Source organism: Salvia splendens, chromosome 3 (assembly GCF_004379255.2).
Source record: "Salvia splendens isolate huo1 chromosome 3, SspV2, whole genome shotgun sequence".
Classification (NCBI taxonomy): Eukaryota; Viridiplantae; Streptophyta; class Magnoliopsida; order Lamiales; family Lamiaceae; genus Salvia; species Salvia splendens.
Window position 1 is genome coordinate 9,735,355 of NC_056034.1, and position 13,430 is coordinate 9,748,784.

General features: G+C 40.9%; 1 protein-coding gene and 1 pseudogene across 1 annotated transcript; one reads left to right on the forward strand and one right to left on the reverse strand.

The window, feature by feature from the left end:
- The first annotated feature begins 368 nt into the window (after positions 1 to 368).
- On the forward strand, positions 369 to 7,888 carry LOC121796534 (annotated as a pseudogene).
- Positions 7,889 to 8,352: 464 nt separating this feature from the next.
- On the reverse strand, positions 8,353 to 9,133 carry LOC121793955. The gene has a single exon (XM_042191978.1). The coding sequence runs from the start codon at positions 9,030 to 9,032 to the stop codon at positions 8,499 to 8,501; it is 534 nt and encodes a 177-aa protein (XP_042047912.1). The 5' UTR covers positions 9,033 to 9,133; the 3' UTR covers positions 8,353 to 8,498.
- Between the last annotated feature and the right edge of the window lie 4,297 nt (positions 9,134 to 13,430).

Genomic DNA, 13,430 nt, shown 5'->3' on the forward strand with positions numbered 1-13,430 from the left:
TGAAATTAGCACTTTAAATACAAGTTGAAACTTACAACCATTAATGCTGTTGAAATTAGCACTTTAAATACAAGTTGAAACTTAAAACTGGTCAAGATGTTATCGACATCATCATATTGTATTTTATGTTGCATTTAGGTTTCTACATGTCAAGGAATACTTTTGATGCAACATTAACAAGTATTTTGACCATTTAAAAATGAGTCAAAATTAGCGATTTATTAGAAATTTTGTTGCAAATTAAATGAGATAGAAGAAGTTGACTGTGAAGATTACATAACTTAAATTTAAAAACAAACGTTACGAATTAGTACGCATTTATCTAGACAAGCTGAAATTGAGAGCTACAAAATTAATGACATTTAGAAATGGGGTTACAAAGTGTGAAAATCGGTTACTAAATTCCTAGATTCTTAGATTCTTCATCATACACAAAGTCTCAAAATCGGTTACTAAATTCCTAGATTCTTACTTCAATTACCATTTTTTCGATCTTAAAAAGCAGAGAGAGACAGAAAACAGATTAAATCATTCAGAATGAGTGAGGTAACCAAAATAATCAACATCTTCCGTTTTCACCATTGATTTTTTTATTAATTTGATTATTTGTTTTGGCAGAAGAACAAAAAAGAGCAATAACGAGCAGCATAAGGAGGATGGAACCGAGAGCAAGAAGAAAGAGAGCGGAGGAAACGCCACCGTCTTGCTCAAGACCGACCTGCATTGCGAAGGCTGCACTTCCAAGATTTTGAAGTGCATTCGCACTTTCGAAGGTCAATTTATAACTGAATTTTCTTGTCTTAGTAATGTTTTATTAATGAAGTTGTTGTGGGTATTGGTTTCTTGGGATTACAAGAGATAAAAGCCGGGCGTAATACAACCCAAAAGAAGGAATACAAAAGAGGAAACTGAACTAGAATGAGATTACAAATGTAAAAACGAAACAGTAACCGTGAATAAAGTTTGAGCCGAGTCGAGGAGGCATCTTCCCGCAAGACGAGATACGCCCCGGTAGTGCTCTTCGGTTTGGCGTGTCGTCCCCAAAGGTAAAACGGCTACGTCACTATTGATGCAGCACCGCAATCAGTAGAGCTCCGGTGAACTGGATGTAGGAGAGGGCAGAGCTTCGACAGAAAGACAATGCAGAGAGGGAGAGAGCTTATGTTGTAATGCTTGTGAATGATGTAGTGTAATGCATGGAGTGGCTAGCCTATTTATAGGCTCAGTCCACTGCTGTGGGTCAACAGCCATGAAGGCTCATCATGACAGATTTGTAACCGCCGACGGTTACGAGCGTGTGGCAGGAGTGTGCCATCCGTGTGTGGAGCGTGTGGATTTCTCACGTGGCAGCCGTGACTGTGCCTCGCTTGACGACGTGTCAAGCCACTTGGATTGCTGACTCGGCGGTGGTCCAAAAAGAATAGTTTGGGCCAAGCCCCAAGCCCAAAGACCACCCAAAGACCAATTGTCAAGATCCAAGTCCAAGATCAAGATCAAGATCGAGATCGGGATCGGGATCGGGCCCAGGCCCGCGAGCACGAGCACGTGCACGAGCACGGGCGGGCGAGGGCGGCGGCGCGCGCGTGTGCGCGCGTGTGGGCTCTTTCACCCATCTTGGTCCACTATAATTATTAAGTAACATAAAGTCACTTAATTTATACACATTAAAAGATGTGTTAATCCTCCAATGTGGGATAATTAGCACTAGTTATTTATTCCCTAAGCTCCAACTCCAAGCTTTAATAAAAGCTAATTATGTCCAACTTTAATCCACTATTTCTCACTCACCGGAAATCGGATTTGAGAAAGTGAATATACTACATTTATCTACGTAAAATGTAGATCGACGCTATGTCATTTAATTTCACAAAATTAAATGTCTCGTCACATTTATTATTTGGTCAAAATCCATTGACCGGACATATTTAATACCATGATTTCTACAGTGTGAATAGGTGTGGAGACGGCTGATATCGGCAACGGACAGATCACCGTCGTAGGGAAGATGGATCCGGCTAAGCTCGGGGAAAGGGTTGAGAAGAAGACTCTCAAGAAGGTTGAAGTAGTTACGCCCAAGACCAAACAAGGGGACGACAAAGACAAAGCCAAGAATGTGGAGAAGAAGAAGGAAGATAATGCCGAGAAGAAAAGGATCCGCCACAAGAAAAAAACACCGATGAGAAAAAGTCCAAGGACAAAGAGGTACGTTAGTCGTTGATCAAAATCCGACTAGAAAAAGTTATGCTATAATTGACCATATGTTGGAAGGAAGATCCTACTCAATCAAGGGACTAATTTCGTGCAATCACAATTAAGTAGAAGATTAGTAATTGATTGTGTAATATTTTCCTTGTATAGGATATTAGATTTAGGGTATTAACCTTCCTTATTTGTATTTAGCCTATAAGAGGCGTGTAAAGCAGTAGTCTATGGATGAATAAGATGAATTAATCGTCCCAAAAATCATTTTCTATCATGGCTTCAGAGCAGGCTGTAAACTAGGGCTCAGAATTTCTTTTCATCACTGCCCAATACCAATCTCGGCCAAACAGAAAAATCAGTGAGCAAACCAAATCCAAATCAATATCCAACATGTCAGAAGGCGAGAAACCAACGATAGAATCATCAAACAACAAGATACGAGCAAGTAAAAATGTAACTGTTGCATTCAAACTTAACGAAGGGAATTACCCACTGTGGTCGCGACTTATGAAAGTTGCGATAGGGAGTAGGGGAGACTACTCTCATATAACCGGAAAACCAGCCCCACCACTGCCGGGGAGCAAGGAGTACGATGAGTGGGAGGAGACGGATCTAATCGTCTTCTCATGGATCGTGGACAACATCGAGAGCAATCTCATTGCAGATTTTGCTCATCATCAATCAGCCAAGGCCATTTGGGACAGCCTAGCAACCACATACGAGAATGAGGCTGATCTCTACCTCGTATACGACCTGGAGGATCAAGTGAACACAATTAGACAATGAAACATGGATCTGAAGACGTATTACCGGAAAATCCACGGAATGTGGATCAATATCGACCGGTGTCAGAGACAACTAGTCGACTGCTGCGAAAAGGGGATAAACCAATTCAGAGCATATTCAAACACCAAAAGGCTGCTCCGTTTCTTGGCGGGGCTGAACGAGGAACATGAGGGGGTTCGACGAGATATCCTCAAGGAGGTGTCGCCTTCCCCGATAGAAACCGCCTACGGGTGGGTTAAAAGAGAGGCGGCCCGACGGCGTCTTGGGCCACCAGATCCCTCAAACACCCCCAATGGCTACGGTGGAGAATCACAATCGGGAGGCATCGGCCACGGGCTGGCGGCACAGGGGCAGCGACAAGGTCACCGGAGCGGGGCCGCACGCCCAACCACCGTCGCTCACCGCCCGGGAAGCAAACCGGTGGATAAAACTAAACTTTGGTGCTCTCACTGCGGTATGCAAAAGCACACGCGGGAATCGTGCTTCCAATTGCACGGATATCCAGAATGGTGGGAGGAGAGGCAGACGGTGAAAGCCAAGATGGCAATCGGAGTCACCGACGGGAATGAGGCGGCGAAATCTGTCTCTGGAAACAGAGAAGTGGTGTCTGGACGGGGGAAACAGAAGGACGAACCAGAGGCTTCCGGCGGAGGCAGGAGCAGCGGCGGCGCCGTGATCGGCGCTAGTAATTTTGTCGGCGCAACCTGGAATGGAAAGGGAGGAGGCGGCGCTAACAATGGAGGTAAAGGGTTAGGGATGAACAATATTTTCCTATTCTGAAATTGCACCCCCCAATTTTGAGATATTACGCCAGATACCCCACCATTTGCAAATAAGTCCCCAGATTCATAGTGAGTTACATGATGACCCCAAATTCATAGACTATTGTGAAAAGCCCCCTGATTATTTGAGAACTGTGCAAATCGACCCCATCCCACTTAAAACCCATATACTGACTGCTAGTGGAGAATTAATGACTGTGGCCGGGGCGGGCACCATTGAAATATCCCCAACCTTGAGATTGTCAAATTGTCTTTATGTTCCTACTATGTCCCAGAGATTGATGTCTATAAGCCATGTAACGAAAGAGTTGAACTGTACTTTACTGATTCACCCCGACTTCTGTATTTTGCAGGATATTCGGACGAGGAAGATACTTGGGCGTGGCACTGAGAGCCAAGGACTCTACTACGTGGATGAGATAGCTCAACAAGGCAGTGTGATGCTGGCTCACGGGTCCACGAAACGGGAGATTTGGCTTTGACACCAACGACTGGGACACCCCTCCCCTGGTTGTTTAAGTTTACTTTTTCCTAAACTATCTATTCCGAAAGACTTTTATTATGAGACTTGTGTTTTGGCCAAGAGCCACAGACAATCGTTCAAATCTACAAATACTCGTATGGATTCAGTTTTTTCCCTTGTTCATGCTGATGTGTGGGGTCCTGCACCTATTATTGGGGGGAACGGCCTTAGATATTTTGTGATTTTTGTAGATGATTGCACTAGGATGACGTGGATATATTTTTTGAAACACAAGTCTGAGGTAATTGATAAATTCATCATTTTCTTTAACCTTGTTCAAACCCAGTTCCAGACCACTATAAAAACCCTTCGATCCGACAATGGGAGAGAATTTGTAAACCAAAGAATGACAGACTTCTTTACCCAAAAAGGCCTAATCCATCAAACCTCGTGTCCTTACACTCCAGAACAAAATGGGGTGGCAGAAAGGAAGAATAGAACCATCCTTGAAATTACCCGAGCCTTGATGTTTGAATCCAAAGTTCCTACCCATTTCTGGCCCGAAGCCATTGCCACCTCCATCTACCTCATAAACCGACTCCCCACTAAAATCCTAAACAAAAAAATACCTCTCGATACCCTCTCCAAGCTCACCAAAATACCCGAACACCTTAACCTTGAACCTAGGGTATTTGGATGTACTGTTTATGTCCATATCCCAAAACACGAAAAAGCAAAACTGTCTCCTTGTGCTACCAAATGCGTATTTGTGGGTTACGGGATTAACCAAAAGGGATATAGATGTTATGATCCAACTACAAAGAGGGTAGTGACCACAATAAATTGTAATTTCTTGGAAACAGAGTTCTACTACCATACCCACCTTAGTAGTCAGGGGGAGAGTGAGTCAGATAAAACGTCGGACTACCTAAGTTGGTTTGTGCCTGGGCCAAATTTCTCCAACGAGGACTCAACAGAAAAGGTTAGCACTGCCACCGAGCATGTCCCAACCGCACCAGAGTACTCTCAACCGCGTCCTAGTGTCTCCCCTCAACCGGTATCCGAAGCACCTGAGGTAACTCCTGATACACCTCACGAAAATACTACTCCCACTGACCATGTTGATACAGAAATTGAAAATGAAGATACAACTCTAGATGAGAGTACATGCCGCTATGTACTCCCTCCACGAAGTACTCGTGGAATCCCACCAAAGAGGTTCTCCCCAGAAAGAATAGGCAGAAAGAGTCAGTATGCCGTGGCAAACTTTGCGAAAGGAAACTTAACCAAGATGGCGAGGGCTTTTGAAGCAGCTCTTTATGAAGAGGAGGCATGGAAAGTTAAGCATTAGAGGGATGCTATGCTTGTCGATATGGATGCTTTGTTGAAAAATAAGACTTGGGAAGTTAGTAAACTACCCAAAGGAGCTTCTACAGTGGGGTGCAGATGGGTATTCACAATCAAAAGAAGACCCGACGGATCCATTGATCGGTATAAGGCGAGATTGGTGGCAAAAGGGTATACCCAGACTTATGGAGTCGACTATGCAGAGATGTTCTCGCCGGTTGCCAAAATTAACACGGTAAGGGTACTATTCTCGATAGCAACTAATCAGGATTGACCCTTGCATCAGTTTGATGTAACTAATGCCTTTCTGCATGGAGAACTGACCAAACCTGTCTATATGGTTCCCCCGCCTGGATTTTCTGGAGAATTTTAAAATGGAGACGTCTGCAAACTCAAGAAGACGCTATATGGCCTTAAGCAATCTCCGAGAGCATGGTTTGGGAGGTTTACTGAAGTAATGAAGAAGTATGATTACCGTCAGAGCAACTCAGATCATACCTTGTTCTTCAAGAAAAGAAATGGTAAGATTACATGTCTTATTATTTATGTTGATGATATGATTATTACTGGCAATGATGAAGAAGAAATTGAACAATTGAGGAGAAATTTGTCTAAGGAGTTTGAGATGAAGGATCTTGGTTCCCTTAAATACTTCTTAGGCATTGAGGTATTGAGATCAAAATAAGGGATCTTTATCAATCAGAGGAAATATGTACTTGATATCCTAGCAGAAACAGGGATGGTGGATTGCAAGCCAGCAGACACTCCGATGGTCCAGAATCACGGGCTGCAGATTCGAGAAGGAGCTAAACCCACTGACCGAGGAAGGTGTCAACGGTTGGTTGGGAAACTCATCTACTTATCCCACACCAGGCCAGACCTTGCTTACGCTGTTGGGGTAGTAAGCCAGTTCATGCATGCACCACAAGAAGAACATTGGGAGACAGTGCTGAGGATAGTACGATACTTAAAGGCTACACCAGGCCATGGAGTGTTGTTCAAAAAGCACGGGCACTTGGAAATACATGGCTATACTGATGCAGATTGGGCAGGAAACCCAAATGATAGAAAGTCAACTGCAGGGTACTTTACCTTTATAGGAGGTAACTTGGTGACATGGAGAAGCAAGAAACAGAAAGTGGTTGCACTGTCTAGTGCAGAGGCAGAATTCCGGGGAATCAAGAGTGGATTGACAGAAGTACTATGGCTCAGAAAACTCATGACCGAACTTGATCTTAAGTCGACTCAGCCGTGTCGGTTACTGTGTGACAACAAGGCTGCCATTAGTATCTCCGAAAATCCGGTTCAACATGATCGAACCAAACATGTGGAAGTAGATCGACACTTCATAAAAGACACTATTGATGCAAAGATAGTATAACTACCCTATGTCAAGTCGGAAGATCAACTGGCGGACATCTTGACAAAGGCGGTGAATTCTCATTCTTTTCGAGACGTATTGGACAAGTTAAGTATTGGTGATTCCATCACTTAACTTGAGGGGGAGTGTTGGAAGGAAGATCCTACTCAATCAAGGGACTGATTTCCTGCAATCACAATTAAGTAGAAGATTAGTAATTGATTGTGTAATATTTTCCTTGTATAGGATATTAGATTTAGGGTATTAACCTTCCTTATTTGTATTTAGCCTATAAGAGGCGTGTAAAGCAGTAGTCTATGGATGAATAAGATGAATTAATCGTCCCAAAAATCCTTTTCTATCACCATATTTAAAAGTTTGGGTATGAACCAGAATTTGATCAAATTTTGTGATTTTTCCGACAATTGCCAGCCTTATGTAACAACGACGCAGTTGAAGGTGCACTTACACTGCGAGGGCTGCATCCAGAAAATCCAAAAAATCATAGTGAAGACCAAAGGTGAGACTTCCAACTATCTCTTAAATTTATACTCTTATTTACGGCTGGTGATGTGTGCATTGGAGTTTATAGGTTACAAAGACATGAAGATCGACAAGCAGAAGGAGATTGTGGCGGTCAGCGGAGTAGTACACATGAAAGCGTTAGCCGAGGCGCTGAAGAAGAATTTGAAGAGGGATGTGCAACTCGTGCCGGCCAAGAAGGAGAATCCTGGGGGGGAGAAAGCGAATAAGGGAAAGAGCGGAGGTGGAGATGGCGGAGGGAAGGCGGGCGGCGGGGAGAATAACAAAATGCAGGTCCAAGTTTTGAACCAATATCCTATAGTAGACGAGTCGGGTCAGTTCAACTAGAACCCCTATGCCTACGGACCAAGCCATGCCCCGCTGCTTTTTAGTGATGAGAATCCTAATGCATGTAATCTTATGTGAATTAGTGGGATTACTTATTAACTACATAATTTTAATTTTTAAACATTTATCTAGCATGTGTCAATTTTCAAAGAAAAAAAATTGTCTACTTCAACATCCGGCATGCGATGTTATTAATGTGTTAATTAGGTGATAGATTTGATAGAGTTTGAAAGATTAAGTATAAAAGTACAAAGATTATGATAGGATAGAAACTATAATTAATCCTTATTTTGTAAATGAAAACGGTTAGTGGCACTTCTGTCTTTTAATTAATTGTTCATTTTAAATCCAAGTACTAACATGTAGTAAGTGATTCAAAAGTCTCCACCTAGATTACTGGTTTATTGCGTAGGTTGGTTGCTATAGAGCTTTGTATGAAGTTTGACAACTATTATCATAATGTTGAATTAAACCTATGTGTAGCTTCCTTTCAACGGTGTCTTAAAATGCACTCCTATACCGACCAGACAACAAATACGATCTTGAGCATGCGCATAAAATGAATTTATAAGAAATGTAGCACATAATATAATACTACTCCACAAGAGAGAACAAAATGTAGATTGAAGAATTAAGGAGAGAAAAAAAGAGAGATTGAACCCCCCCAAAAAAAAGAAGTGAAAAAGGTTTAGGCAGTTTGTTTATCAGCCATAGCCAAGCAGTATTTGGCAATCTCCCTAAACTTGGGGACACTCCTGAGATCAACCTTGGTTGCATCTGTCAAGGTGATGATGACGTCACCCCACTCCCCAATAAATCTGGGGACGACCTGCACATCCTTGACAACCTCGTACGAGAAGTCGCTCCTGTCCTGGCCGGTCAGCCCGGAAATCACGGTCACCCTGACGTCGGTGAACCTGTAGCGGAGGAAGAACGCCCGGAACACGGCGGCCAGGCTCAGCGGCAGCCACACCAGAGTGAAACCGAGGACCAGGTTCGCCACCAGGTCGCCGTAGTGGGCTCCGCCGTCGAAGAATATGCTCTCTTCCTTCTTTTTTGTGGTTGCCGCTTCTGAGGATGATGATGATGATGACACGTGGACCTTCGTGAGGGGGCGACGGAATCTTGTTAAGGAGGGTAATTGGGTGATGTGTAGTTTGGGGGATGTATTGATTGTAGTTGACAGGGGAACGGAGGAGGTGGAGGCGAAGGCGGCGGCCATGGCCTTGTCTTGTTATCCGTTGTGGATATTGGATGGGGAAAGTTGAAGATGCATTTTGCGGATGTCTGGTTTTTTAGTGGCTCTCAGTTGCTGACGTGCCTCATTTTCGGCTTCTCTTATTACCTCATTGTTTTTTATTTGTTTTTATTTATTTCGAATTCTATTATTTGTAACAACAACTCAAAACATAAAATGCCTAATTGAAAAAACGTGTGGTCTACTTTACAACTTTTTAAAAAAAGATGATTATATCATAATTTTAATATACCTTTTAAATTATCCTATTAATTCGGAATTCAGGAAAATTGAGTGTGTTGTGGAAGCTGAAATATATACTTATTTCATACTCACTACTTAACTTCATGACTTTTGTGAGTGGCATGTAAATCTACATAAAATTTGTGGATTTTGGTTTCCACGTCATCAAGAAATTTCCTTAAATCCAAATCAATGAGATAATTGGAAAAATTATTAAAATTATAAATATAATATAATTATCCATTTTCAACAGTCGTGGAATTGATTCGATAGTCTTCCCAAAATAATACTACTAGTAAATGGATTTTTATATTAGTCTCTTAACATTAATTCCACCGAACTGCAGCCTAACACAGATATTTGGGCTTGAACTGGGCTTTCCTTGCCACACATATTTTATTGATAGTTGGGCTTTCCGCATATTTTTATTGATAAGTGGAGACTGCTCCATTGGCCCAATATGACCCTTAACTAGTGAACTACTCCATCTTTATATCTGCTTCATCTTGATTAATACTCCTATTTAAACTTTTATATGGTATTGTAATTTTTTAAGGGGGTGACAATGTGATAATAAATTCCAGAATATTTTCCAACAGTGCAGTACATGGAAATTCAGTGAGTAGATGATTCATTATATAATTATTGAGATTTGATACGAGTAAACTCGTATCGGAGAATAATGGCGAGAAATCGCCGGATAAAAGAGGTCCGTTCGCTGAAGGAATTCCGTCGAGCAACCGATATACAAAGACTGAGAAAAGTAAAATGCAGAAAAGTAAAATACGATAAAAGATAATTGTATTCTTCAATAATTCCTTCAAAAGATAACAAAGACTCATATTTATAATACTCCCTAATAACCTAACTTAGTGATCAAGAAATAGGAAAGATATGAAAATTAATAATATATGGAATAATATAGATATGGTGATATTCTGTAGATATACTCGTATCAACTCCCCCGAGGTTAAAATTCACCTTGTCCTCAAGGTGGAAACCATGAAGCCACGATGAGAGTTAAAAGCCGAAGCTCTGGCGAGGTATCTCCTCCCGGATCAAACGCACACCGAACAGTAGAGCATCTCCCTTTATCACCTCCATCAAAAATCATCAAATGATGACCATTGTGGTTGCCAAAATTCATCGTTAAAATGGGAAGCTTGTCCACGCGTCCCAGAATGCTCAAACACGACGTGTCCTTGCGCGGAGGAATCCACCGTGTATCACTGTCAAGCGATGTTGGTCGATGATTCATTATTGCAACATCACCATCAATGGGATTCGCGTCATCATTAAAACCTATATCATCCAAATTGTGAAATTTCTCTGTAACTTTACTCTTGCCGAGAGAAGAACTAAAGCAGTCGCGTTTCACACCCTCTGAAATCCCCAATTTTATAGAACCAGGGGAAACAACAAGTACCAAATGAGGGACCGATGTTGGAATGGTATTGGAGTCGCCCGACTGAGAGATCACGGCTAGTGGGGATGGATCATCGTCTAACAATTCGCCCTCATCTCCACTGATATCGGGACTGCACGGAGGAGCTGGCGGGGGCAGATTCATGGACGAGACAGCAGTTGTAGTGGCCAGTGGGGCGGCTGTGCGGAGATGGCTCGTCGGCCTCATTGCGGGGTGTGGATCGCCCAGGCAGCGTTTGTTTGCATCCATCCGAGACGCCAATTGCTCGACAGTTGCGGTCAAGTGCTCAAGCTGTGAAACCAAGGCAGCCAACTGTAGGTTCGGTTCCAAATTCGGCGTCACCGGAACTTGTGGCATGCTGAGATGCTCCAAACCCGGATATGGCGGTGGTTCCGGCAAATCGAAGCCCGTATAGGGCGGCTGCGCAGGCAGCTGGTCAACAGCCCGTTGCTGATACGCTTCTAGTTGGTAGTAAGGATTCACGGTCTGCTCGTCAATATTAGGATTCGAATGTTGAGGTTGTTGATACCATCCGGAATGACCGGCGCTGAGGGCGTCGTGAGCAAACTGATTCTGGACTAGTGGGGGCTGGTACTCAAATTGGCGGCTGTGATACTCTGATTTTTGATAGGGCGTCGGCAAGTCCCAACAGGTAGATGGCCAGCCGGTTGGGGATTCTTGAACATATGATCTGTACTCTTGCTGCAAGTGATACCAAGGAGGGACCCAACAGGAAGGGGGTCGTGGCTGCGACGGTTGTGTGTGGTGGTCGAATTGATGGCCATGGTGGTAGGGATCGGGTTGTAATTGATCCGCCGCGCTAAACGACGGCACATCGTATTGCAATCCTTGGTCGAGCGATTGCAACTCCCAAAATTGTCTTTGCTGGTACATGTTGACGGATAGAGGCGTGGCAGTGGTAGAGACGGTGGTAATGCGGAGGATGAGAACCAATGAAAACACCAGATTAATAATATATGCTGACCTTTTATAAATTATGCTGACCACATGCCTTACCTCAAGTTGGCTTATTACAATAATAAATCTTGTCGCAATTTATCATTGTAAATTTCTTTCTTTAATAGCTAAATTGTTGCCACAACATATGTATGAGCAGTTTTTTGGGATATATTTTACCAAACTCGTAGATCTACTTTTTTTCTTTATTAATGTTTTCACCTTTAATTCTTTATTGACTGTACGAATCTAGGGTAAATTTTGTGAAGATTTTTCTGCAAAACCGATGATGCAGATAAAGTTTCCCTATTTATTTCTGGCATGGGATCAGAATGCATGTGGCCACTTAAAAGAGGTTTGTTTAAGTAAACAATACTGATTCGTTGCATATTTATATGAATAAATTATTTATATTATACTTCATGGGATGGCATCTTATCGATCTCTGAAACTGTCATACCATTAATTTTGTATTAGCTTGTGCACATGATCCCAGATTGATTCTCCTTTTCCATTTATACATTACTCGTAATTTGCTGTCCTCTTAAATTCATTTTATAAAGTAGGAGTAATGCATAAGATAAAAATAGGTTTCCCGATAAAAATATGAGTGGTGTTAAATTGTCATATTATGGCCAGTCATAATTTATCTTTTAGCTAAAAATTAAATGAGTTTACCTAATAATTAACTCACCTTAAAAGTATCAAAACTCTTAAGACAACTTTACCCCCTACCTTAGTTTATAAAGTAAGTACTTTATATTCATCCATCCAATAATGTTTTTATTATTTTTAGAAGATATTTACGTTTTATTAGAGTACTTTATATCCTTTTGCTTTTTATTCAGATGTTTATTTAAAATAATACTACTCGACATATACTGTAATCTTAAGAAATAATTTTATCATTACTATTATTATTTTTATTTTTATAAATTAAGTATGACGAAAAAGCTATCATAAATTCATACTTTAGTTATAACTTAATATTAAGTTTCAATACTATGTTGTCATAATATTTCACAATCTAATAATCGTATATCATAGTACACTATAATATATTATTATTAGATTATAATACACCTTAGTGTTTAAAACATAAATTATTGATAGGGCTCGTAAATTGTGATGCTAAGTGTAGAGAGAATGCTAAATAATAATGATTAGAAATAGACAAATTAAAAGGTAAGTCAAAATAAATTGTGCATAAATTATTATGGAGAGAGAATGTTGTAAATTTAAATTTGAAGTAAAAAATTGAGAAAATTAAGTAAAATTATCTTAGCACTAACTATTACTATTAATTTATTGCATTGACTTTAATAATTATTTACAAAAATGTCATTGTGTGGCTGGCCACATTATGGCCACATAGCATTACTCTATAAATATATACTACAAATAATGCATGGCACCATGCAATTAGAAAATATTACTTATAAGTATGTAGTTTCTTGACATAAAAACGAAATTAAATCACATTTGACACTTTGTAATAATGAGCTATGTTTTTTTATGTTATGCAGTTATGCTCACATAACATAAAAACTGTCTATTAAAAGAAAATAAGGATTCAAACCTAATAACATCTTAAATCCTTAATCCTACCTAGTACTTAATATTAAAACCCCACCACTCTCCATTCCCCCCCAAAAAAAACTCTTTCTATTGTAATCCTATATTATTATTATATTTCATTTGAAGTGTGCATATGGTGTCTACTATATGAACAACATGAAATTTTAAAGAAAGTGATT